This window comes from Leucopleurus acutus, assembly GCF_964270905.1.
Source record: "Leucopleurus acutus genome assembly, chromosome: 11".
Taxonomy (NCBI): domain Eukaryota; kingdom Metazoa; phylum Chordata; class Mammalia; order Artiodactyla; family Delphinidae; genus Leucopleurus; species Leucopleurus acutus.
This window is the reverse complement of record NC_139152.1, coordinates 95,628,042-95,652,641: the sequence shown is the minus strand read 5'-3', so window position 1 is coordinate 95,652,641 and position 24,600 is coordinate 95,628,042. Positions and strand designations below refer to the sequence as shown.

Here is a 24,600-nt window from a genome sequence, read left to right as displayed (position 1 = left end):
AACATCCCTTCCAGATGCTCACAAGAGAGGACTAACAGAGTAATCAACCTGTTCCTGGAAGAATTGAAATATCACGTGGCTCCAGGCGGTCCATGCCTGCTTGCCACCCTGAACTGTACTTAGAATTTGGCTTTGGGGCTTCCCTGGTGGCGCAGTGGTTGGGGGTCCGCCTGCCGATGCGGGGGACGCGGGTTCGTGCCGCGGTCCGGGAGGGTCCCACATGCCGCGCTGGGCCCGTGAGCCGTGGCCGCTGGGCCTGCGGGCCGGAGCCTGTGCTCCGCAACGGGAGAGGCCACAGCAGTGAGAGGCCCGCGTAGCGCAAAAAAAAATAAAAATAAAAAAAATTAAATAAAAAAATTTGGCTTTAAGGATCACCTCCTATTCTTCCCCACAGGTTGAGTTCTTCACTCGGGCTGCCTTTGACTTGATACAACTGGGGCCGATTCAGCCTCTTCTCCCTCACGACACTCCCACTCCTGACCACTAGGTGACCCGAGGGTGGAGGTGCGGGGGGGAAGAAGCACCAACTCAGAGCAGCTCTGATGCCTCTGCTTCACTCTCAACCATGGGTATGGACTGTATCAGCTGCGTCACTCTTCCTCCTCACAACGGTATTTGAAGCAATGGCAAGTTTTCTTACAAGACAGGAGCCCTAACACTCCTTCCCTGCTCCTCATGTGACAAGGGCTTCCTTGGAGGCTGGCTCTCCAGTTTATCTCTGTTCCTCAGACTGGGTGTCCAAAATAGAACATAAGGCCATGGGTCTGGAACAGCGTGCCTTTTCCGGACACTACACTACCTTTAACACAACCTAAAACTGTCTTACTTCACTGGCAACCACTTCTGGCTCATACTGAGTTTAACTTATTTACATTTACCTTAATTTTGTCTTCATTTTGGCCACATCGTTTCAATCTATTTTGGTTAGGTGAGATCTTAAGCTATCTTACCAAGTAAACGTATTGGTTAATTGTCCTAGTTCTGCGGCATCTGCAAATCTGAGAAATAAGCTTTCTTCCTTTTCATCTACTGAATAAACATGCAGAATGAGGCAGGGCTAAGGATAGAAGCCTATGTCGTAACACTACTGCTCTCCTTCCAGGTAGATGATCACTCTCTCACCTTTGGCTGCAGCTGGTTCAACCAGCTATCAGGACCAGAGACTGTCAAATGCCTTGATGAGATCAGTATAGCCAGTTAGCATGTCCTTGATATACAAGCCTTAACCAAAGATCAAGTGAAGTTGGGCACAACTTCAGCTAAGCCTGAGGATCACATCAGTTTTCTCTGAGAATTTACCATAGCTCTAAATTTCATTACTTATTCTCATCAGATACAACTGAAATGCAGGTATCCAGCTATAACGAATCACTGAATCCAGACTATTTTGCTAGGCCTAGATCAAATTCACTTTCAGAAGAGAGGACCAGGAATTTGTTCACCATCTTGTAATTGCAATCAAGGGAACATGTAAAAAGGACTAGACTAGCTGGAAAATATGCCTTGAAAGAGCAGAGTGCAAACTATAAGCTACATTTATTACGAAAATTTGTGTTGCCGTGAAAAACGGAGTCCAACCACAATGCAATTTATTTCTGCATTGCAAACATGAGAAATGTGAAAGCACCATGGAAAGAAAAGTGCTGTATTAATTTACGGTAACAACTATTCTTTTTTTTTTTTTTTAAGATTTATTTATTTCATTTATTTTTGGCTAAGTTGGGTCTAAGTTGCGGCACACGGGATCCTCATTGAGGCATGTAGGATTTTTCACCGCAGCGCATGGGCTTCCCTCTAGTTGTGGCGCGTGCCGGTTTTCTCTTCTCTAGTTGTGACGCACAGGCTCCAGGGTGCGTGGGCTCTGTAGTTTGTGGCACTTGGGCTCTAGTTGAGGCGCGTGAGCTCGAGGGCTTAGGTGCCCCCGCAGCATGTGGGATCTTAGTTCCCTGACCAGGGAATGAACCCACGTCCCGTGAAGTGTAAGGAGGATTCTCTACTACTGGACCACCAGGGAAGTCCCTATGGTAACAATTCTTGAGATAAAATAAGGCACTAGAGTAACAGTTTTTATGACTCGGCAAAAAAAGTTAATAAAGCCAACAACCGTTTTTTGTTTAATTCTCTTCCAACTCTACAGACATAATTCTGCCTTCACCTTCATTACACTTTCATATGGTCTTAACAGGGGATGCACCTCCTCTTCTAAGAATCTCCGTACCTGCCAAAGAAGAAAGCAAATGTAAGACAAAAGAACACGTTAAGTTTTGAGAATCCTTTTTCCAATGTCAATTCATAACACTGAGACCTTATTTGATAAACTTATATGCCACCACTGAGCTTCTATTTTTCTCAACTCCCTGTCAGAAATCTCTCCCTAGACACAGGCAGCTCACCCCATCAGGCCCACCAGGCTGCCCCTCCCCTCAAACCAGCCTGGCTGTGTCCTTTCGGATGGTCTCACCATTCTCCACCCGTTACCCAAGCTAAAATCATCACTGTTTCTTCCCTCCTCCCCATTCAACCAGCTGCCAAGTGACTAACATCTTAAACAGCTCTCGAATCTGTGCCCCGTGTGCACGTACCCTGGCCTTGGCTCAAAGCCCTCGTCACCGACTGCTTACCCACTGTAGCAGCCACCTTACTGGTCTCCCGACCTCCAGTGTAAGTCCTTCAAATCCAATACACCAGAGTGACTTGAATATAAATGAGAAGCTCCTGTCTGTCTTCCACTTTAAATCCTAACTGCTTCCAGGGCACCTGATAATCTGGCAACTCTCTCTTATGCTGAACGTCCATGCATTTGCCATCTCCTCTCACCCTGGTGTTCCCTACAAGTAACTCCTACCTGTCCTTAAGATTCAGCTCAGATGTCATGTCTTCCAAGAAGCCTTTCCTAACTTCTTCTAATCTAAGGCTGTCTCCTTTGTGATCCCCAAAAAGATGTGCTTCCCTCAATTCTTGCATGTACAGCTTGGTATTCTAAGCCTTCACCATTAAGTTTTGAGCTCCCTGAAGATAAGGATTATCTATTCATCTTTAAAGCACCAGAATTAAACACAGCAGCCAAACACAATCTGAGCACCTAGTCTGTACTCGATAAATGTTTTTGAATTAACCCATAGTCTCCAAAAGACCAAAGAGGAAAACTGACAAACATTTACTGAATACTCACTATGCACCAAGCTAGGCCTTTCAGTCCACACTCCGAGATATGTATCTCTATCCTCCCAGCCAGTAAAAGCAGGAAGTCAAGACTGAACCCAAATCTACCTGACAGTAAAACCCAATCTTTGCCCATTACACCACAGCACCAGACCAAAAGAGAATTCAGAGAAATCCACTGGGAGAAACACTTAAGGCAGCTCAAAACAACCAAATCTTTAAATTTTAGCCAGCAACCTACTCTGAATTCTTTCTGACTAGCCCCATTCTCAGCATACCTCCCATGAAACAGAAACATTATATTAATAGATAATATTCCAGGCTCTGCAGCCCAGCAGTGTACAAAGACGGCACTTGGGGAAGACTGCAGCACCACAGAAGTGTTCTGATGTTTACCTGCTGGGATGCACAACCGGTGAAAGAAGAAGGATCCAGTAAATGGTCCAACTGGGAGTGAATGGGACTGAAGTAGGCATCAGCCTGGATACGCTCTATGAGGTCATTGTCACCCCCTTCCTGCTTGACCACAGCAGCTGCCTGATGGGAGAGCACTCTGATTTTCTCATGGCAATCCTGGGAAGACAAGGAGTATGGTTGGCTTGCTAGTAACAGGCATTTGAGGGTCCATGCTGTCTATAGCAGCTGGAGCAAAAGCCTCCTCCAAAGTTTCATGAACCATCTGCCCTTGTATCCTGCCCACTTCCCAGCATTTCCTATGGAAATTCAGACCTAATTTCTTCACTGAAAGTGGACCTTTTCTACAAGTGATTAAGCAATTCACTTTTTAATAAACTGAGTTCACCACCATCACCCTCCAAAGATAAGCCTGTTCTAGGGCAGCATAATGTCACTGTTCTGTACCAATACCATGACTGAAGGTAATAACAGAGACAGCTTCGTCCATCCTTCTTTGGGGAGGAGAAAGCAGGACTTAAGGTGTACTTTGTTTACCCAGGAGCATGAGGGGTTACAAACCTGGCGGTTACCTCCAGCTTTCACCATGGCCATAATGATGTTCTCTGTGGCCATGAAAGGCAGCTCTTGCCGAATGCGCCGCTCAATTACCTGTACGAGTGAAGCACCAAGAAGGATGCCTCAGGTTACAAGGTCATACACACAGTAGGACATCAGCTATGACCAAAAGGATACACAGCAGGGACACGAACTACCATATCTATGGAGACAGAGGGTAGAATGGATTGTCTTATGCTACACTGTTATTTTTCAGTTTTCTCATAATCCAGAGTATTATTTTGATTTTAAAAAGGAATATTGACTTGAGTAAACTTTTAAAAGTTGCTTCATCAGAATGATTCCTAAAACCTCAAGTCTGCTCAATTTCAGTGCCTGACTTTAGGAGCCAAGTACAGCATGGAAACAAACCCACCTGCCTCAGGTACTCACAAACAGACCAATGGAGCAGTCTACTCTGCCAGTCACAGCAGAGCTGATGACTCAGGCTGGTGGACAATTTTAAGCCAATTCGAAGCACTTCTTTTTCCCTCTTCTATAAACATGTCTATGAATCCCACAGACCTAGTTCCCTAGAGCTTATGTCACAACCTGAAGAGTGAGCTCTGCTGGGGAAGAGCTCCTACTGGACCAGAATCCAGCTCCTCCAACACGCTCACTCCAGAGCAGAAGGCCACCCACCCCGCCACATTCCAACCCCTCCCTCATACTGTGCTTTTTCACGGAGGCCTCTTACTCTGGGGTACACCACCAAGCCTTCAGAAATGTTCTGCAGCGTATTCAGTATCGTATCTGCAGTGAGAAATCCCTCGGCCAAACACATTCGTCTAGAAAACAAACAGCCAATTCAGTTATCGCTTCAAGCAAATAACGATTTCCATGAAATGGAGGGTGTGTCCCAAGAAGCTGCCCTGATTGCTACTGATTTCTCACTCCAGGTGTGCTACTTGGACAATTGCCTTCAACGACCCCAATATCCTAATGACCCTCAAATCTACCACCTCTTAGGGCTTCCCTGGTGGCGCAGTGGTTGAGAGTCCGCCTGCCGATGCAGGGGACATGGGTTCGTGCCCCGGTCCAGGAAGATCCCACATGCCGCGAAGCGGGTGGGCCCGTGAGCCATGGCCGCTGAGCCTGCGCGTCCGGAGCCTGTGCTCCGCAACGGGAGAGACCACAACAGTGACAGGCCCGTGTACCGCAAAAAAAAAAAAACAACAAAAAAAAACTCTACCATCTCTTGATTAAGACCACTTGACCAAGCGCCAGACCACATACCCATTTGGAGTTCCACCTGGCTGATCTGTAGGTTCCCCAGACCCAGAACTGCATTCAGCCACTTTTCCACTGCCTGCTGCTCACCACCTCACCCCACGCCTCCTCTCCCTGTAGCTCCTGACAAGGGAAATGGCACCAGCACGCCGTCACCATCTTAACACTCACTCCAGTCAACCGCCAAGGCCAGCCCACCCGACATCGATTTCATATCCACATCCTCTCCAGTTACATGGCCACTGTGCCAGTGTGTACTCGGATTTTTTTTTTTAAAGATTTTTATTTCATGTGGACCATTTTTAAAGTCTTTACTGAAGACTTTAGAGTCTTTGTTACAATATTGCTTCTGTTTTGTTTTGGTGTTTTGGCCGTGAAGCATGTGGGATCTTAGCTCCCAGACCAGGGATCAAACCCGCACACCCTGCATTGGAAGGTGAAGTTTTAACCACTGGACTACCAGGGAAGAACCTGGATTCGTTTTTTTTTTTAAATAAATTTATTTATTTATTTATTTAATTTCGGCTGAGTTGGGTCTTTGTTGCTGTGCGCGGGCTTTCTCTAGTTGCAGCGAGCAGGGGCTACTCTTCGATGCGGTGTGCGGGCTTCTCATTGCATTGGTTTCTCTTGTTGTGGAGCACGGGCTCTAGGCATGCAGGTTTCAGCAGTTGTGGCTCACGGGCTCTAGAGCACAGCTTCCATAGTTGTGCCTCACGGGCTTAGTTGCTCCACAGCATGTGGGATTTTTCCGGACCAGGGCTCAAACCCGTGCCCCCTGCATTGGCAGGCGGATTCTTAACCACTGCGCCACCAGGGAAGCCCCTGGACTTGGATTTTTAAAGTAGCCTCCTAACTTGTTCTGATCAGCTCCCTGTACCCTTACAACTGATTCTCCAAATTGGTGCAGGGTATTTTAGTGTGCACATCTGATTAGGTCACAGCCTGCTAAAAAACAGTCAGTGGCTGACTTCCGAATCAGTTCACATGTTTTATTCCCATAAACCCTGGATTATGCACACACCCCAGAGACCTAGCTTTAACTCTGATCAACTCCTCTCAAGAAATTCCAGCAGAATACAAGCAAACTAGGGTAATGAATCTGCTTTTGAGTATTAATAAATATATACACAAAGCAGAAAATCACGTGCATGCTGGTACCTTATTAGTAACTACAAAGTACTCCTGACCCATCTCATAACTAATTAAGATGTTGCTGTGTCAAGACACCACACCTGACATCCCCCTGCCTTCAGAACAGTATCTTTGGGACTCCCCTAGAGGTCCAGCGGTTAGGACTTTGCCTTCAATGCGGGGGGTGCGGGTTCCATCCTCGGTCGGGGGGCTGGGATCCCACATGCCTCACAGCCAAAAATGAACCCACAAAAAACATAAAAGAAAAACAGAAGCAATATTGTAACAAGTTCAATAAAGACTTAAAAAAAAAAGAAAGAGCAACATTTGAATTCCTTTTCAGGGCCTAGAAGGCCCTTCATAAACTGGCTGCTACCCAAGAGCACGTCCGACCTCATCTCCTGCTACAGACTTCATTCTCCAGGGCTACCCGACTGTTAGTAACTCCCCCAACTGTTCTTTCTCCTGCTCTGTGCCTTTATACGTGCTCCCAATCTTGTCTCAAATGTTAAGAAATGCCTAGATTTCTTAAGTCTAAAGCACCACCTCTGTGAAGCTTCCCTCAACTCCTCCACCACCCCTCCCTCCGCTTTGCCCCCACAAGGATTACTCTGTATATATTTTGATTCGAACACATATCACACTGTTCCTTCTATGTTCTTGCCTCCCTATTAGACTCCAGGCTCCTCAGGGACAAGGAGGGAATACAGAGATGCTCATGAAGTCCTGATGCTTCCAGGCCCCTCTTGGTCCTCCCACAACTTGCTGTATGTGACACCCCCGTTCCACTGACCGGTTGGCACTATCATCCAGTGTGCGTTCAAACCACTGCACAGATGCTGTCTGCAGCGGGTCCATGACAAGGGTCATTAGGTGACGGGCCAGGCTGCAGCACCGCTCTGAGCGCATAGGGTTCCGCTTGTATGGCATTGCACTTGAGCCTGTCCGTGTAAAGGAGAAGAAGCAAAGGCAGGAAGACCTCAGGGTACAGTGGACAGCCGAGCATGCTCCTGGCGGAACTGCTTACACGCGCCTGCGGACCTCCTGGCATCTCGCGGTGTTCCCAGGTCTCCACACAACACTCACCAATCTGCTGTTTTTCAAAGGGTTCCTCCAGCTCCTTGAGGCTTGCCAGGAGTCGTATGTCAGTACAAATCTGGGGAAAAGCAGGGGCACAGGCATCACCCACACTCTTAGTATGTGGGGTCTGGGGCAGGGACTGGACTGATGGAGGAGGTGAGCTCTTTGGGAGCCCGCCGAGCTGAAGCGCAGCATGTCCTCCCCGAGCGAGACTCCTCTCAGTTCCTGAAGAGCTGGCATTCGGGGAGCACGGGAATGTTCTGGTGAAACACTGCGTAGGATTATCATGGACAGACAATGGTAAGATGAACTTAATGAGAACATGGAAACTAGTCCTTCCTTTTAACACACCTTAACTTAAGAGGCTTCACTGACAGGCCCCAAATTGCTATGAGTGATATCTGACATCTCTCAAAAGCCACAATGAAGTCGAAGTGAGGCTGGGAGGGTCTATCTGTGGCATCCAACACTCCCATTGCTACCACCACTCACCTTGTGCACCGATGCCCCCAAGCCGGCCAGCACGGACAGCACCTCAATATCTATTTTTCGTGTATAGGTCTGCCCTGTGATGATGAAAGCCCTAGTAATGAATAGAAAAGAGCCTCACGTGAAAATATTCCAAAATGTGACTGTGTCAAACAAATGAGCAAAAACAGACTGAGCGAAAGCTTGGGTGCCACTGGAGCGCTAAGTCACACTGAGCCCAGGACCTCGCTGATATGTGGCTCCAGGAACAAACTGCTCTTCTACCCTTTTTACTGATACCCAGACAGCCGCCCTGACCCCAGGAGGAAACACGGTCCAGCGAGCCTCTGTCCTGCTGCAGTCCAGTGAAGTGCCTGAAACAAGGAGCCACAGGGGAGCCTGTAGCCCTCGATGCAAATAGCCAGACTGAGACCAACCCATCGCAGGTCCTCAGTAAAACACAAAACAGCAACAACACGGGTAAGGCTACTCTACTGAACTCAGAACTAAACAGCTTCCTTTTTTCTTATAAATTATAAGAAATATAATAGAATCCAGACTATAAGAATAAAACCCAGGCTAGAGATGGAAGGCAATGGGTGGAAGGACAGAGAAAGAATTAAAAAAAACAACAAAAAATTTAAGGTCAAATATAGAGGAATACTATCTTTCATTACTTAACAAGGAGGCCAACACTTTTCCCACTTACCTACCTCTTAAATCCTGCCTTTTCTGTCACCATCTTGTCAAGCTGCTCTACCTTGGAAAGAAAAGACATCCCTATAGAAATTCAGGTGTGTCTAGTAGGAGAATATCTTGACAAGTCATCCTGCCCAGGTTTTGGCCTTCACTACCCGCTTCCAGTCCAGACTCCACCCATTCCAGGTTCAATCGCTCCTACCATCCTGGAGGTCAGCTTTGTCTCTGGTGCTCCTACAGTTGAGTTTGTATCACCCAGGTCACTTTCAGAATACCTTTTGGTCATCTCCCTCGAAGAGCTGCAGGAAGCTGGCCTGGGTGCCAGTGGTGCCCTTCACTCCTCGGAAGCGCAGGTCATCTCGGACACGCTTCAAGTTCTGGAGATCCATGCAAAGATCTTGAATCCAAAGACAGCAACGTTTCCCAACTGTGGTCAGCTGAGCAGGCCTGAAAACAACCCAAAGAGAACACAGAGAGGTCTCAAACCAGTGACTTATTTCATAAAACATTCATTGCTTCTTCTAATAATCACTGCTACCTCTGGGAAGGGCAAGAATTAAAGTAAGAGACAGAGAAACCAGTGAAGACAAAACAAGAGCTAAAAAGTTTAAGCAAATAAGTTAAGCAAATTCAATGTCATTTATAAATATTCAAAGGTTATAAAACTAAAGGGCTACTAGCATAGTTCTTTCTTCACCATCAAGAGGCACTATAAGGGCAGAGACAATGTGTGTTTTGTTTGTCCCCAGGCCTTAGCAAGAAATATACACGTAACAAACATTTGCCAAGCATCTAATGTGTTCTTGGTACTGGAAATACAACAAAGAACAAAACAGACAAGTGGAGCTCATATTATCATGTAAACAAGTAAACAAACAAGATAACTGTTCATTTTTAAAATGCTATCAAAAAATAAAACAAGGGGCTTCCCTGGTGGCACAGTGGTTGAGAGTCCGCCTGCTGATACAGGGGACACGGGAAGATCTCACATGCCGCGGAGCGGCTGGGCCCGTGAGCCATGGCCGCTGAGCCTGAGCGTCCGGAGCCTGTGCTCCGCAGCGGGAGAGGCCACAACAGTGAGAGGCCTGCGTACCGCAAAAAAAATAAAAATAAAATAAAAATAAAACAAGGATGACGATACTGGAGATTGTGACTCTAGACTGACAGTAAAGAAAGGGCTCTGTAAAGAGTCCAGATCCGACAAAGAGGGACTTCCCTGGTGGCACAGTGGTTAAGACTCCGCCTGCCAATGCAGGGGACAGGGGTTCGAGCCCTGGTCCGGGAGGATCCCACATGCCACAGAGCAACTAAGCCTGTGTGCCACAACTACCGAGACTGGGCTCTAGAGCTCACAAGCCACAACTACTGAGCCCATGCACCGCAACTACCGAAGCCCGCAGGCCTACAGCCTGTGCTCCACAGAGAGAGAAGCCACCGCAATGAGAAGCCCACGCATCGCAACGAAGAGTAGCTCCTGCTCACTGCAACTAGAGAAAGCCCGCATGCAGCAACAAACACCCAACACAGCCAAAAATAAAAAAAAATAAAACAACAACAACAAAAAAGATCCAATGAAGAGCCCAGTCAAACTGTGGAGAATAACCCCAAAACACACACAACCAGAGGACTCTAACATAATAGCTAATGTCTTTGTCGTCAGTCTGAGGTCTAAATCAATCTACTGCAGGTCTGTTTATAACATAACACATAATTATGAGTAAACTGCAATAAAGTCAGAGTTCTATTAGATGACCTAGCCTACTCCATATGGAATTTCTCTTCTATTAGGCTAATGATACTGACAGCTGGCGACATCAAGGCACCCCACTAGGAATGTCTATAGCATACACATCAAAAGTTAGGACACATATTCCCAAATCAATCTTATGGTAGTTTTCCTTGTTAACTTCTGCTACTAGATTATTGGTATAAGCAAAGAAAAAAATACATTTGCATGGACCTATTCATGGGAGCATTATACATAATAGCAACAGAGTGGAAACAAGCCAAATGTCCAGCAACTGGTGAATAGATAATGTAAAAACAAATTAAGTACTGACACATGCTACATGGATGAACACTGAAAACACTATGGTAAGTGAAAAGAAGCCAGTCACAAGAAGATGAATATTATATGATTAGACTTAAACGAAGTGTCTAAAAGAGAGAAATCCATAGACAGAAAACAGATTTGTGGTTGCCAGGAGCTAGCGAATGGGGGAATGGGAAGGAATGCTAATGGGTACAGGTCTTCTGTGGGGGGCGATGGAAATATTCTGAAATTATATACTGGTAATGACTGCATGAACTCTGTAAATATACAAAAAACCACTGAACTGTATACTTCAAATGGATGAATTTTATGCTATGTCAGTTATATCTCAATAAAGCTGTTTCTTTTCAATTGCAGGGACTCACCCATTCTGAGGTCATATCTACGCATCAATACCATTTTCTGAGTTTCTAACGGCTGCTAACTGTGGCAGCAGGTACCTCTCATGAAACCATCCCCAGAGGAATACTGGAATGCCTGCATTCCCTGAGCACTCTCCAACAGATACAGAAGAGGAGCTGCAGCACAGGTGACGCTAGGTGTGTATGGAGCCAGCACAGAACGCAACATGTGTCATGGCCCAGCCATACACACTGAGCACTGACTCCTTCACAGGAACAAATCCTTCTAGTTTCTGCTACTAATAATGAAGGCTCTAATTTTAAGGAAGATTAAACTCAATAGGCTTTCCTAAGTTACAGGGGATGATACCCTTGTTGCCATAGCAACACCCCATTAAAACATAAGGCAGGGCTTCCCTGGTGGCACAGTAGTTAAGAATCCGCCTGCCAATGCAGGGGACACGGGTGTGAGCCCTGGTCCGGGCAGATCCCACATGCCGCGGAACAACTAAGCCCGTGTGCCACAACTACTGAGCCTGCGCTCTAGAGCCTGTGATCCATAACTACTGAGCCCGCGTGCCACAACTACTGAAGCCTGCGCGCCTAGAACCCATGCTCCGCAACAAGAGAAGCCACTGCAATGAGAAGCCTGCGCACCACAATGAAGCACAGCCTCTGCTCGCCGCAACTGGAAAGCCTGCACGCAGCAACGAAGACCCAGTGCAGACAAAAATAAAATAAATAAACAAAAGGCAGATGCTAATACACCACTACTCAAATATCATCACTTGAAACCTGCTACTAGCATTTCAAAAATGACATCATTGGCTTTAAAACAGGGTTTTATTCAGTAATCATAAAAATACTTGCACATTCAAAACATAAAGATATAGTATGGGAAAAATTTTAGTTACCCTATTATCTCATAAACCAGAGTAATCAGTGTATACATCTTGGTGTACTTCTTTCCAATCTTTGTACAATTTATATGCTGTCTTTCCCCCACAACATTAACCTAAGTGCATTCCCACGTCTTATTAGTCTCACCAGCATCCTTTTGCTGGTGTGTATTATTCCAGCCTGTGGATATATTACATTCTATACATTATTTAATTATTCTCTTATTCTCGGACATTTAGATTGTTTCCAATGCTTACCATCATAAATAACATTTTAACAAAGATCTTTGTACATATAGCTTTTCCCGTAATTTGGATGACTTGGGTTAAATTCTCAAGAATGGAATCACTGGGCTTCCCTGGTGGCACAGTGGTTGAGAGTCCGCCTGCCGATGCAGGGGACACGGGTTCGTGCCCAGGTCCAGGAAGATCCCACATGCCGCGGAACGGCTGGGCCCGTGAGCCATGGCTGCTGAGCCCGCGCTTCCGGAGCCTGTGCTCTGTAACGGGAGAGGCCACAACAGTGACAGGCCCGCGTACCGCAAAAAAAAAAAAAAAAATGGAATCACTGAATCAAGAATACTTTCTTGAGAGGCAGAGTGGAGACAGATCCAAGAAGGGAGCAATCAGAGGCTCCCCCTTCCTGGGGCCTAAACTGGGAGAGCCCCTCCTTCCCTCCTGCTCACACCGCAGGAAGGTACCCATCTAAAACTCTGGTCCTTCATAGTTACCCCAACTAGCTGTCTACTGTCCTGACCTGCAAAACCATCTGGGCTGACTCTACTAACCAGCATTGGATTCCTGGAGTGGGAAAGGAGGGCTCAGGCCCTGTGACCTAAACAGGATCTGCTCTCCAACCTCCTCCTTGCCCCTAAAAGATCTCCCTGTAGGCAAAGGAGATACCAGAAGTGTTAGCTTATTAAATTAAGGAAAAAAAAAAAGAATACTTTCTGTATACATATTTTCCAGTGAAACAAACCACTAGATTTACTCTCTAAGCAGTATAGCTTTTAAGGTAGGTATAAGGTTCATTCCTCACAGGCACCCCAAGTGCTTATGTTTTGAGATTTCTCACCTCCAGGTTACCATGCAGAAGGGAGAACCGAAGGAATAAATGGAAGCTGGATGCACATAAACAAGCCCAATTCCCAAGAGGTAACCCTCTCACTTACTGGAAATGTGTGAAACCTAAGGTGGGAAGATCAGCTCGTTCCTTGGCAAAGTCGGCAAGCCGAGAGATCACCCTGGCAAGCTGCAAGGAAGACCATGTGTGAGAAAAGAGTGAATTCAGGCTGAGCACTTGCATAAACAGGAACTAAACTTGGAGACAATTTCATATACAATTACACCTCCAGCTCACAGAAGGCAGAGGCCATATTTTTTCATCTTTGTATCTTAAAGTGCTTTGAAGAGTTCATACTAACCAACATTCAGAAACTGAGTTGACTACCTAAAATGTCACGAATTATTTCTGCACAGTGTTAACACCACTGGCACGTTCATGAAGAAAAAGAGGACAAAATCATAAATCTGACCCACATATTCCAGCCACGTGCTGCTGGTTACACTTTGTTCACTTAAGAGGCTATGCTTTAAAAAGCATTAACTTATATAGTGATTTAGCTCAAGAAGAGATAATTAGTTATACAGATTAGATCGAGGATCATTCATCTGAGTAAACAATAACTTATTTAGATTTACATTGTGCTGCTTTACGTTGTGGTGCCCATCTCCTGTCACAGGGAATCTTAGGACTGGTAAGAAACTTCTGTCAACTTCTTACCTTTGGCAAAAGCAGGTCAAATGCATTTCTAAGAATAATCAAGTCCTGTAAGGGAAATGCGGTGATCTTACATTAATCGGCTTTGCCCAAACAACATTATGACATAACACTTTCTGGCCATCACAACTGGGTTTCTAACCTAGTTGCCTATCTCACTTTCAGCAACACACTGTGCAAGCCAGAAGATGCTAACAGAAATTCTCCTGATTACTGGTTTAAAAGCACACCAACTTAGAGAGCAGTACTACTGGAATCTATAAGCACAAAGGCTTTATACTTACAAAGCCCTATTTATGTGGTATCTAATGGAACGGGGAAATGATAAGGGGTAAGCCCCATTGTGAATACGGCAAAGATGTCCAGGTCAACAGGGTTTATACCTTCCCGAAGATTAGTGTTTGAGTTTCTCAGAAGAATACACAGGGGTTAAAAATAAAAAAATCCATAAGGCACATCTCATTAGTTTCCCCTCCCTTTTTTTCATGTCAATCATTGCTAACAAAAAAAAAGTCATGAACTACAAGATCTAGGTTTAGGAAATGTAAAGCTGTTCCTGGGGGTTTAGGAGGTGTAAGTGTTGCAGGCAACTCCAACACATGTTTATGAGACAGTAATTGTTGAGCCCAACTACATGCTGGGTCATTTTAAAAGGATACTCCAAGTTAGGGCTTCCCAGGTGGCGCAGTGGTTGAGAGTCCGCCAACCGATGCAGGGGACACGGGTTCGTGCCCCGGTCAGGGAGGATCCCACATGCCGCAGAGCGGCTGGGCCCGTGAGCCATGACCGCTGAGCCTGCGCGTCGGGAGCCTGTGCTCCGCAACGGAAGAGGTCACAGCGGTGAGAGGCCTGCGTACCGCAAAAAAAAAAAAAAAAAAAAAGGATACTCCAAGTTAGAGAACTGTTGTTCTCCCATTATCTGATTCACCAATTACACATCGATGCCTTTAATTACGTACCACATTAGACAAAAAATGTTACTTGGGGCAACTTAGAAATTACGGTTTCTTTCTGAACTGCAAGTGTATCTGGATTCTAACTTCTAGTCCCACGGGTGCCCTGCAATAAGGGCAGAGTTTTGGAGCCACTCTACCCAGGCCTGAATCCTTTCCAGCTGCAAAACCTAGAGCAAGTGCTTCAACTTCTACACTTCCTCATCTGTGGCAATGGGGAAAATAAAGCCAAAGCCAAAGACTACATATTCTGAATCCATTTATATGAAATTTCGAGAAAAGGCACAACTATAGACACAGAAAGCAGGTCAGTGGTTGTTTGAAACTGGAAGCAGGAGTGGAGACTGACTGTAAAACAAGCAAAAGAGAACTTCTTGGCGTGAGGGGTATGCTCGAAACTGGAGTGTGGTGAGGCTGAGTGATTGCATAAATTTACTACAGCTCACTGAACTGTACCTTTAAAATGGGTAAACTTATGGTATTAAATTATACCTCAATAAAGCTATTTAAAAATGGAGATAACAGAATCTATCTCTTATGCCTTTTGTGAAGAAAAAATGAAGTAATACATAGAAAGTGCTCAGAATAGTGCTGGGCACCTAGTAAACTTAGGAAAACGTTTGCTGTTACTTTCTCGTGTTTGACTATGAGACACTTTTGCTAATTAAAGGATTTAAGAATTATAATGTAATTATTTCTTTTTTTCAGAAGTCTTGGCAAAGAGTAAAAAGGACTTTGGAAAGGAAATCCCTTTGGAAAACTACTTTGGCCACTAAAATGCTAAGATCTCGGCTTACGTCCAGCATACCAATGCATAGGCAGTATCTATACGTCTCATTTTATGGAGGTCATTAGGGGCTTATAGTTTAGATTGGAAGGATACCAAAAGCAGAAAATTCCTGAGCACTGAGATCCTAAGATCTATGGAGTCGCTTCCTAAAATGGACAAAATCAAAGAAAATTTATAAATGCATTATAAACATTGAGTCTAAGTGGAAACAAAACAACATCATGGGCTCCTACTGTATTGTCTCCAACATAGCAGGAGGTGGCACCAAGATGAATAATGCCAGCAGCTTTGGGGCAGCAGTGGGCAAACGTGTGCACATGAGCCATCACATCATGTCGTAACTGCTTCTCTTCCTCAGCTGCCATCTTGAAGTCGATGTTGTCCAGGTTTGATTTCATCTCCTGGATTTGTTCATCTGTGATAGGCAAACCCAATGCCTGCAGAACAGGCAAAATAAAATAAAATAACTTCTTGTAGCACAATTATTTGAATTGAAGTGACACTGAAAAAAAAATTGGTTCATGTTAGCATTTATGCCCTACCTTCCAATTCTTAAACTAAAATTGGGGCAACTAAACTAACAGGACATGGGGAGAAGGAGACAACTTTCTAAATGAATCATGGTAAATTATATTCTAAGGGAACTCCAATATATAAAACAATGCAATCCTGATTTTTGTTCCCTCTGTCCCTACGTCTCTGCTCACTCCCTCACAGGTCTGGTCTCTGGGCTCAAACGCCATCTCCTCAGAGCGGTCTTTCCCGACTTCCATGTGAAATACCCTTCTTTTGTGCACTCTCTATCTATCCCTTTAGCCTGTTTCTTTTTAATTTATTTAATTAATTTATTTTTGGCTGTGTTGGGTCTTCGCTGCTGCATGTGGGCTTTCTCTGGTTGTGGCGAGTGGGGGCTACTCTTTGTTGTGGAGCACGGGCTCTAGGCGCGTGGGCTTCAGTAGTTGTGGCACATGGGCTCAGTAGTTGTGGCTCGTGGGCTCTACAGCGCAGGCTCAGTAGTTGTGGCGCACGGGCTTAGTTGCTCCGCAGCATGTGGTATCTTCCCGGACCAGGGCTTGAACCCATGTCCCCTGCATTGGCGGGGTGGATTCTTAACTACTGCGCCACCAGGGAAGCCCTAGCCTGGTTTTATTTAGAGCACTTATCACCACATGACATTTTTACAAATCTATTAGCCTGTCTCTCCCCTCTAGAATGTATATACACTCTCTGAGAGGAGAGCTTTGTGGTATTTATTGCTTACTCTTTAGTGCTTGGCACATAAGTGCCCAAACTGTAGCATCCAGGCCACAGCTTTACATTTGATCTAGATGGATTTAGCCAGAGAAACCAAAATTAGGAATGCTATTAGTATCTTTGCCAACAAATTATGTGCAGAAAATTCAGTGCCACTGAAAGCAATTCTGGGGCTTCCCTGGTGGCGCAGCAGTTAAGAATCCGCCTGCCAATGCAGCAAACACAAGTTCGAGCCCTGGTCCAGGAAGATCCCACATGCCACGGAACAACTAAGCCCGTGCGCCACAACTACTGAGCCTGAGTGCCACAACTACTGAAGCTCACATGCCTAGAGCCTGTGCACAACAAAAAGTAGCCCTTGCTCGCCGCAACTAGAGAAAGCCTGCGTGCAGCAACAAAGACCCAACACAGCCAAAAATAAAAATAAATAAATTAAAAAAGAAAAAAAGCAAGCAATTCCGGGAGATACAAATGAGAAGATAAACACATCAACATCTTACGTTCACCTATCACTGAAAAAATCAGGCTGACAAAAAATAGCTGGCAGCCCACAGGCAGCTCGGAACCCTGGAGCCAAGTATTGAATATGTACATTGGTGAAATTTATCCAAACCTCACTTGAAAGCCCCAAGGCCTGGCCCTGGGAAGGGACTCACATCTTAAGGCCTACCTTGTCCAAGATGGTAGCTACTAGTCAGATGTGGCTATTTACATTTAAACTAGTAAAAATTTAAAAGTAAAAACTCAGGACTTCCCTGGCAGTCCAGTGGTTAAGAGTCGGAGCTCCCACTGTAGGGGGCGCAGGTTCGATCCCTGGTCGGGGAACTAAGATCCCACATGCCACTCAGCCCAGCCAAAAAAAAAAAAGAAAAGTAAAAATTCAATTCCTCAGTCACACTAGCCACATCTGGCCAAGCTGCCTTGGATTTTTAGTCATCAGACATGACATCTCAGGGCTCCTCCCAGAGCAAAGCAGCAGGGCGCAGCGTGGCCAAAATGCTTCCTATCCCCAAGCAATGTGTCTTCTCAAAATTTATTCCCTACTCCTAATTTTCAGCACTTCTCCTAATCTCTCATCGCTCAAGTTTTTTTTTTTAACTACTGAATTATGATGTAATTTATGCTGTTAATTTTGACAACCTAGCTAATAGATAATCCAAACTCAGGAGATATCAAAATTGTACGCATTTCAGGCAATGTATATATAGACTGGGCAGAGGAAAGGACACAAATTGACTCTACATTTCAATCCCAGCTTGAAGCTTTTACTAGCTATGTTGAGTGGCAAAATCTTACGAGTGCCACCACCCTTATCTACATGGAGTACCAAGTAAAACAGAAGATAGAGTACATGCTAGTACATAACAAACCACAACACACTGAATGCTCTTGTCTACTATCTATTGTTGTTATCTGAGCCCACAGTTTATGAAATCTCTCTGTGCCTCCATTCTATCCTCTGTAAAACAGGAATAAGTTACTTATTGTAAAGAACTGTTTTGAGGATTAGTAAACTATTAATTTTTAATCTTCAAACTGCCGGGCACAGACATAGCAGGCACTGTAGAACTGTCTACTACTTTTTTTTTTTAATTGGAATATAGTTGATTTACGATGTTGTGCTAGTTTCAGGTGTATACCAAAGTGAATCAGTTATACATATACATATATCTCTCTTTTTTAGATTCTTTTCCATACAGGCCATTACAGAGCATTCTGTCTGCTAGTGTTATGTACTACTTTATTTTCTTGAGCATAGTGATAGGAAGGGGGAAAATCTAAGAAGAAAGTTTCCTGTTTGGGGACCGTGTACCTCGGTCCTAGGCACGCACTCAACATTGTTTCCAGGTTTACTAAATGTCATTTGGGTACTGCCATCTTGCTTCTTGTGGCATTTTCCTCTGAAACTTTACAGCTCTGTGGATCACCTTCAGTTTCCTTCAGCTCCTCTGCAAAGGCCCGTCTGTAGCTATTTCTGAAATCGTCGGGCTAAATAGGTCTACAAGCAGCTCTTATAAGAGAACCCATACATCTCATCTAATAACCCCGATTCTCCCTCCCCAGAGGCAGACGGCAGCAGAGTGAAGCGTAAACGGTGGCCCAGGAAACATGGATTTTGTAGTGACGGTCCGGTCTCAGACAACACTGAGGCACTGTGGAGGGCGAGGTGGCTGAGCGCTCAGTCAGGCTCTGCACGGGACACGGGTTCACACCCGGGTTCCGCTATCAATGGTTAGGAGCAAATAACGCGCTGGGCATCATCGAGGCTTGGTCTTCTTCCCTACCATGTGGGAAAACCACCACCTAGCTTGCAAAGTCTTTACGGGTTAACGGGGGAAAGACGTGTACAGAAACGAGCACAACGGCACGGAACGAGCGCTCGGCTATGTACTCTTGCAGGAACCGCCAAGATACTCCCTGAAACGGGTAACTGCACTTCTTGCCGCCCCCTGTGCGCCTCGAACCCTCGACGATTAAAACACGTGAGGCAACAGGTGGCGGTTTCCGGGTCTCCTGCCCTGGGCTTCCTTGGGCCTCTGCTCCTCTGGAATAACGGGGAGGCTGCCTCCGGAGGCTCAGCTGGCGCTCGGCACCCAACCCGGCACGTGCGGGGCCGGGGCCGGGCCCGCCCACAGCTCCGGAGCACTTTACCTGCTCGGCTTCCGCCAGCCACAGCCAGAGCTGCCGCCAGGTCCGGAATTTGTACCTGTCGCTAAACACGAAGCACATCTCCGGGCTGGCATAACGGGAGGCAAGCGGCGAGCGGTAGCTGTCGTGCCCGCAGGCCGCCTCCCGCCCGCCACCGTCGCCCGCCGCCGCCATCCCGAACACATGACCCCGCCGAGGCCAGACAGGGACCCGAGGACGGAAGCGGAAGTCCGGGAGCGGAACACCCTCCGCTTGGTCCCGCCCCCGGGGTTCCGGGAGACCCGAGTCCTCAAGGTTGTTCAGTTTCGGCGGTTGGCTGCTGAGGGTTAAGGAGTTTCTCTTGGTTTACCAGAAACGTGATTAGCGCTTCATAAGTTACTCAGCAGCTCTGCGTCTCAGTCTCCCCATCTGAAAAAAGGTACATTAAGACCCGCCTTTAAGATTCCTGTGAGGATTGGGTATCATCAGATCGATGTCTGGTTCACTTAGAAAGCCCTCTGTGTTTGCTATTATTATTGTCGCCTAATCCCTCCCACGCTTCTACCGCCTGCCTGGCCCCCAGCGCGGTTCTGAGGAGAAAGGAAGATGCCCAAGGGAAATCGGCATTTATTGAGGGCCAAGTGAGCCCCTTGCGCGAAAAGTGCAGTAAAAATGGATTTCAGCAAGCGCTGGAACTGAGACTCATAGACGCTGACGACTTGCTCACGGTCACCCAGCTAATAAATGGAGCCGCCCGACTTCAGATTCTGACTCTGAGCCATTACGCTGTGTAGTTCCCAGCATACACCGTGCCGGGTCACACCACTGGCTTGGTGAAGGCATTCCCCCGTCCTGGAACACCTCTCTCTGTCACTGCGTCTTACGTAAGGCCCAGATGGTCCCACTCTTCCCTCTGGTTGGCCACTAATAATAAAACCACTAACGTTTATGTAAGTTTCACTAGGCATCAGGCACTGTCCTGAGTGCTTTACACATGGGATCCTCATTACATCCATGTGAGGATCCTGAGTTGTTAAGGTACTATTAAATGAAATAATATACTACTCTCCGATGCAGAGTAAGTGCTCAGTAAATGCTCGCCATTATTATGATCCCCATTTTGCAGATGACAAAGCGAAGGCATGGGTAGGTTGAGTGTCTTGAGATTGCTCATGTAGAAGGGCAAGAGCTAGGAGTTAAGTGCAGGGGGATAGGCTCCAGGCTCCTGGTTCTTACCAGATTCAAAGGTACTCTTTCCTTTGTGCTACAGTAGCAGGTCCTATACTGCTTTGAAATTACCTGTTTCTGAGTGTCTCACTATGAAGGGAGGTCCATTTTGAATTCTCAGCTTGTTTGCTGAGGTGAATGGCCCCTTTCCCAGTAACCATAATACTTCAGGGATATTAAAAGCTGCTGATTAGATCTCAAGACTTCCAAGATCTTGTCTTTGACAATAACTTTTTTTCCTGTCACCTTTCCATTCCTGCTTTAAAATTTTCACGATTTACTCAAAAACTCATGGACCACCCCTGTAAGTGTTCTCCCTCCCCACCTCTGGGATTTCATATAGGTCTCTCATAACTCTCACCACAGTTCAGTGTTGTTGGCCTTTCCCATCAATGGCAAACTCGGTGCAGGTGGAGATCATGCCTGCCTTGGTCCCCCGTATCCCTGGCAGGTGGATCCCGCACAGGACCTAACGTAGTGTAGGTGCTCAGTAAATGTTCGCTTGGTGAATGAATGCTGGCCAAAGGAGCCTAGCGCACAAAGGGAAACAAGGCCCACAGTTGCCAAGATACAAGTTAGATCCTGACATTGCCGTTCCTCTTCCCCCAGCCTCTCACATCCTTCAGTGTCCTCATGCCATAGATCCTTCATGTCTCCACCTGGGCTTCAGAATTGTCAGAATGGACCGCAGCACCAATCCCAGAATACTGTGGCCATCAGAGAAGCCCATCAGCTACCTGGGCTTATCACCCACATCTTCTACCTCCCTCTGGAGCTGCAGAGGATTGCTTTTGGGGATGAGGGCAGACAATTCTGGAAAGAAGACGACTACTCCCTGCAACTTCCAGGGCTGTCATTGCTGTGCTGAGTTTACTCTCCTTGCTTTCCACGGTGACTACTGCAAACTACTGTCTCCTCAGTTTTCCAGCCTCTCTCCTGGCTCTGCTCTACTTTGCTGTTACTTTTCCTCCTCCAATAGGAGTTTCTGTCTCCAATCTCTTCATTCAGGAAAGGATCTTTCTCTTTCAATTATTTTATCGAATCTGTCCAGTTCTGCCTCCCTTCTTTTTTTTTTTTTTAAACGCACATATCTCTTCCACTATAGAAACACCTTCACTTGCTGTTACCCCCTTAACACAAAAGCTCTTTCTGGCCGCCTCTTCACCAACTGGCATTGATGTTACTAGCTGTGTGACTTGGGCGATTACTTATAATCTTTTGGCACTTGGGTCTTCTTACCTGTGAAATACGGCTCATGACCCGCAGGTGTAGAGTGAGAAGCAAAGGCAGGTGACATAGATGCTGACATCCTAGCTCAGTGTCTGGGGCTCCTGTATTCAACACATTTGTTCCCCTCCCTTCTTTATTCCTTAGCACTGTGATGCAGCTTCTGCCCTCTCGTCTCCTCTAAACTGCACTCTCATTGATCACCAGTAACTTCCTCTAATAATTCAGAAGTCCCTTTGCCATAATATGTTTGCCTATTTGCATAAAGAATCACTAATAAAGGCTATGTGGGGGTGGGTGGGGTGGACACGCAGGGAACGGGATAGGCCAGGTAACCGGGAGCAAGCTTTCCAACGTACATCTTTAAATCATTTTGACTTTTGAGTCAAGTAGTTTTCCTTTTTTCCTGTATTAAGTCATCCCTTCTGGCTGATTGAAATATTTAGCATTTTTGACAACCCCTCCCTCCTGCTTTGAAAACTAAAGTATACTGATTCTCCTCCCTTTCTGACTGCTCTTTCTTTGACGATCCTTCCTTCTCACACTCCTGGAAAAGGAAGTGGTGGGAATTTCCTCAAGATTTAACCCACCTTTACTCCCCTTGGAAACTGCATGTCTGCAAGTCTTATCTTCTGAGTCCACAGGTTTCTCCAATTTTTTTTTTTAAATGTAAATTTATTTATTTGGCTGTGTTGGGTCTTTGTTGCTGTGCGCGGGCTTTCTCTAGTTGCGGCAAGTGGGGTCTTCTCTTGTTGCGGAGCATGGGCTCTAGGCACACGGGCTTCAGTAGTTGTGGCTCGCGGGCTCTAAAGTGCAGGCTCAGTAGTTGTGGCGCACGGGCTTAGTTGCTCCGCGGCATGTGGGATCTTCCCAGACCAGGGCTTGAACCCGTGTCCCCTGCATTGGCAGGTGGATTCTTAACCACTGCGCCACCAGGGAGGTCCCCAAAATTTTTGTTCTTAATCTTCAAAGGCCACCTAGACACTTGCAGCTGGTTGTCAGTGTTATCTAAAGCAACATCTCTAAATCGGGAATTTTATTTATTTATTTATTTATAAACCTAATGAACCTAATATAGGGCAAGGTTATTTATTTTAAAAATATTTATTTAGGCTGTGCTGGGTCTTGCGGCACATGGGATGTTTTAGTTGCGGCATGCAGACTTCTTAGTTGCAGCATGTGGACTCTTAGTTGTGTCATGAGAACTCTTAGTTGCGGCATGCATGTGGGATCTAGGTCCCCGACCAGGGATCGAACCTGGGCCCCCTGAATTGGGAGCGTGGAGTGTTACCCACTGGACCACCAGGGAAGTCCCTAAATCGGGAATTTTACATCTATCCTTTTGTTTTTATTTCAGCCTTTTAAAATACCTAGTTTCTTAAATTCTGTTACTCATGAGGATCGTTCATTTCACAGTGGTGCCTAGTGTGTGCCAAGCATTGTACTAGGCACTGGGATATAGTGGTCAGCTGATGAGGCTTGAGTGGAGAGGGCAAAGGTGAAAAGAGAGGGAGGTAAATTTGGAGGAGCAGGTGGAAGGCAGACCACGGGAACCTGGTAGGAAATAAGGATATTTAGGGTTTTATTCTAAGCAATAGAAAACCATGAAAAGTTGTAGGCTGGAGGATGACTTCATCAGATTTATGTTTTGAAAAGTAGCTCTTGTGTGTAGAATGGATTGGGGGTGGGGAACTGGAGTGAGTGCCAAATGAGAAACCAGTTGGGCTAATGCAGTGGACTAGGTGAGACCTAGGGGTGTAGATGATCTAGCCTGGACAAAGGAAGTTAAGTGGCAGAGGAAATGAAGAAACGGAAGAGATTAAGAGGTGCAATCAATCCAGCTTGGTGATGGGTTAGTTATGGGGAGTAAGGAAGGGGGCAGACTCAACTGATCCTCCTAGGTCTCTAGGTTTTATTGCTAAAAGGCTAGCAATGCCATTTACCATGGGGTGGGAGGAGGGACAAGCAGGCAGGATGGACTTCTCTTTTGGGTTTATTGAGTTTGCAGAGCCATTAAGATATCCAGGTGTTTCAAAATGTTGAGCAGACAATTACATCTACAAGTCTAGAGCCCAGTGGTAAGGGTTGGAAATATAAATTTAGCAGTCGTAGCACACAGATGGTAATTAAAGCCATAGGGGTTTTAGGCGCTCGAGCTGGAGAACACGGAAGAGAACTCTGCCCCTTCTGGTGCTTACATTCCAGTGAGGGAGATGGATAATAATGACTAAACAAGATAATTTTAAAAAGTGGTTAAGTTCTGTGAACAAAATATAGCAGGACAAGAGCATAGAGTAGCTTAGGGTGGGGATGGGGGTGACAGTTTATCACGTGAAGAGAGAACGAAGAATGGGGAGTTAAGGGCTTCTCTGGTGGCACAGTGGTTGAGAGTCCGCCTGCCGATGCAGGGGACACGGGTTCGTGCCCCGGTCCGGGAAGATCCCACATGCCGCGGAGCGGCTGGGCCTGTGAGCCATGGCCGCTGGGCCTGAGCGTCCGGAGCCTGTGCTCCACAACGGGAGAGGCCACAACAGTGAGAGGCCCGTGTACTACGAAAAAAAAAAAAAGAAAAAGAATGGGAAGTTAAAAGTAGCCAAGTGGGTAGGAAGGGAAAGGATCTCAAGCACTAGAGGAACCAGCACTTGAAGGGGGAGCACCTCACTTGAT

General features: G+C 46.1%; 1 protein-coding gene across 1 annotated transcript; it reads right to left on the bottom strand.

Moving 5' to 3' along the window:
* Window positions 1-1,443: 1,443 nt before the first annotated feature.
* Window positions 1,444-19,674, bottom strand: ADSL (adenylosuccinate lyase; the record flags this gene model as incomplete). Its single annotated transcript, XM_082849703.1, has 13 exons — window positions 1,444-2,218; window positions 3,559-3,735; window positions 4,138-4,227; window positions 4,871-4,961; window positions 7,328-7,475; window positions 7,621-7,690; window positions 8,107-8,197; window positions 8,796-8,842; window positions 9,057-9,228; window positions 13,247-13,326; window positions 13,858-13,902; window positions 15,831-16,034; window positions 19,504-19,674. The coding sequence occupies 13 exons, from the start codon at window positions 19,672-19,674 to the stop codon at window positions 2,132-2,134; spliced, it is 1,473 nt and encodes a 490-aa protein (XP_082705829.1). The 3' UTR covers window positions 1,444-2,131.
* Between the last annotated feature and the right edge of the window lie 4,926 nt (window positions 19,675-24,600).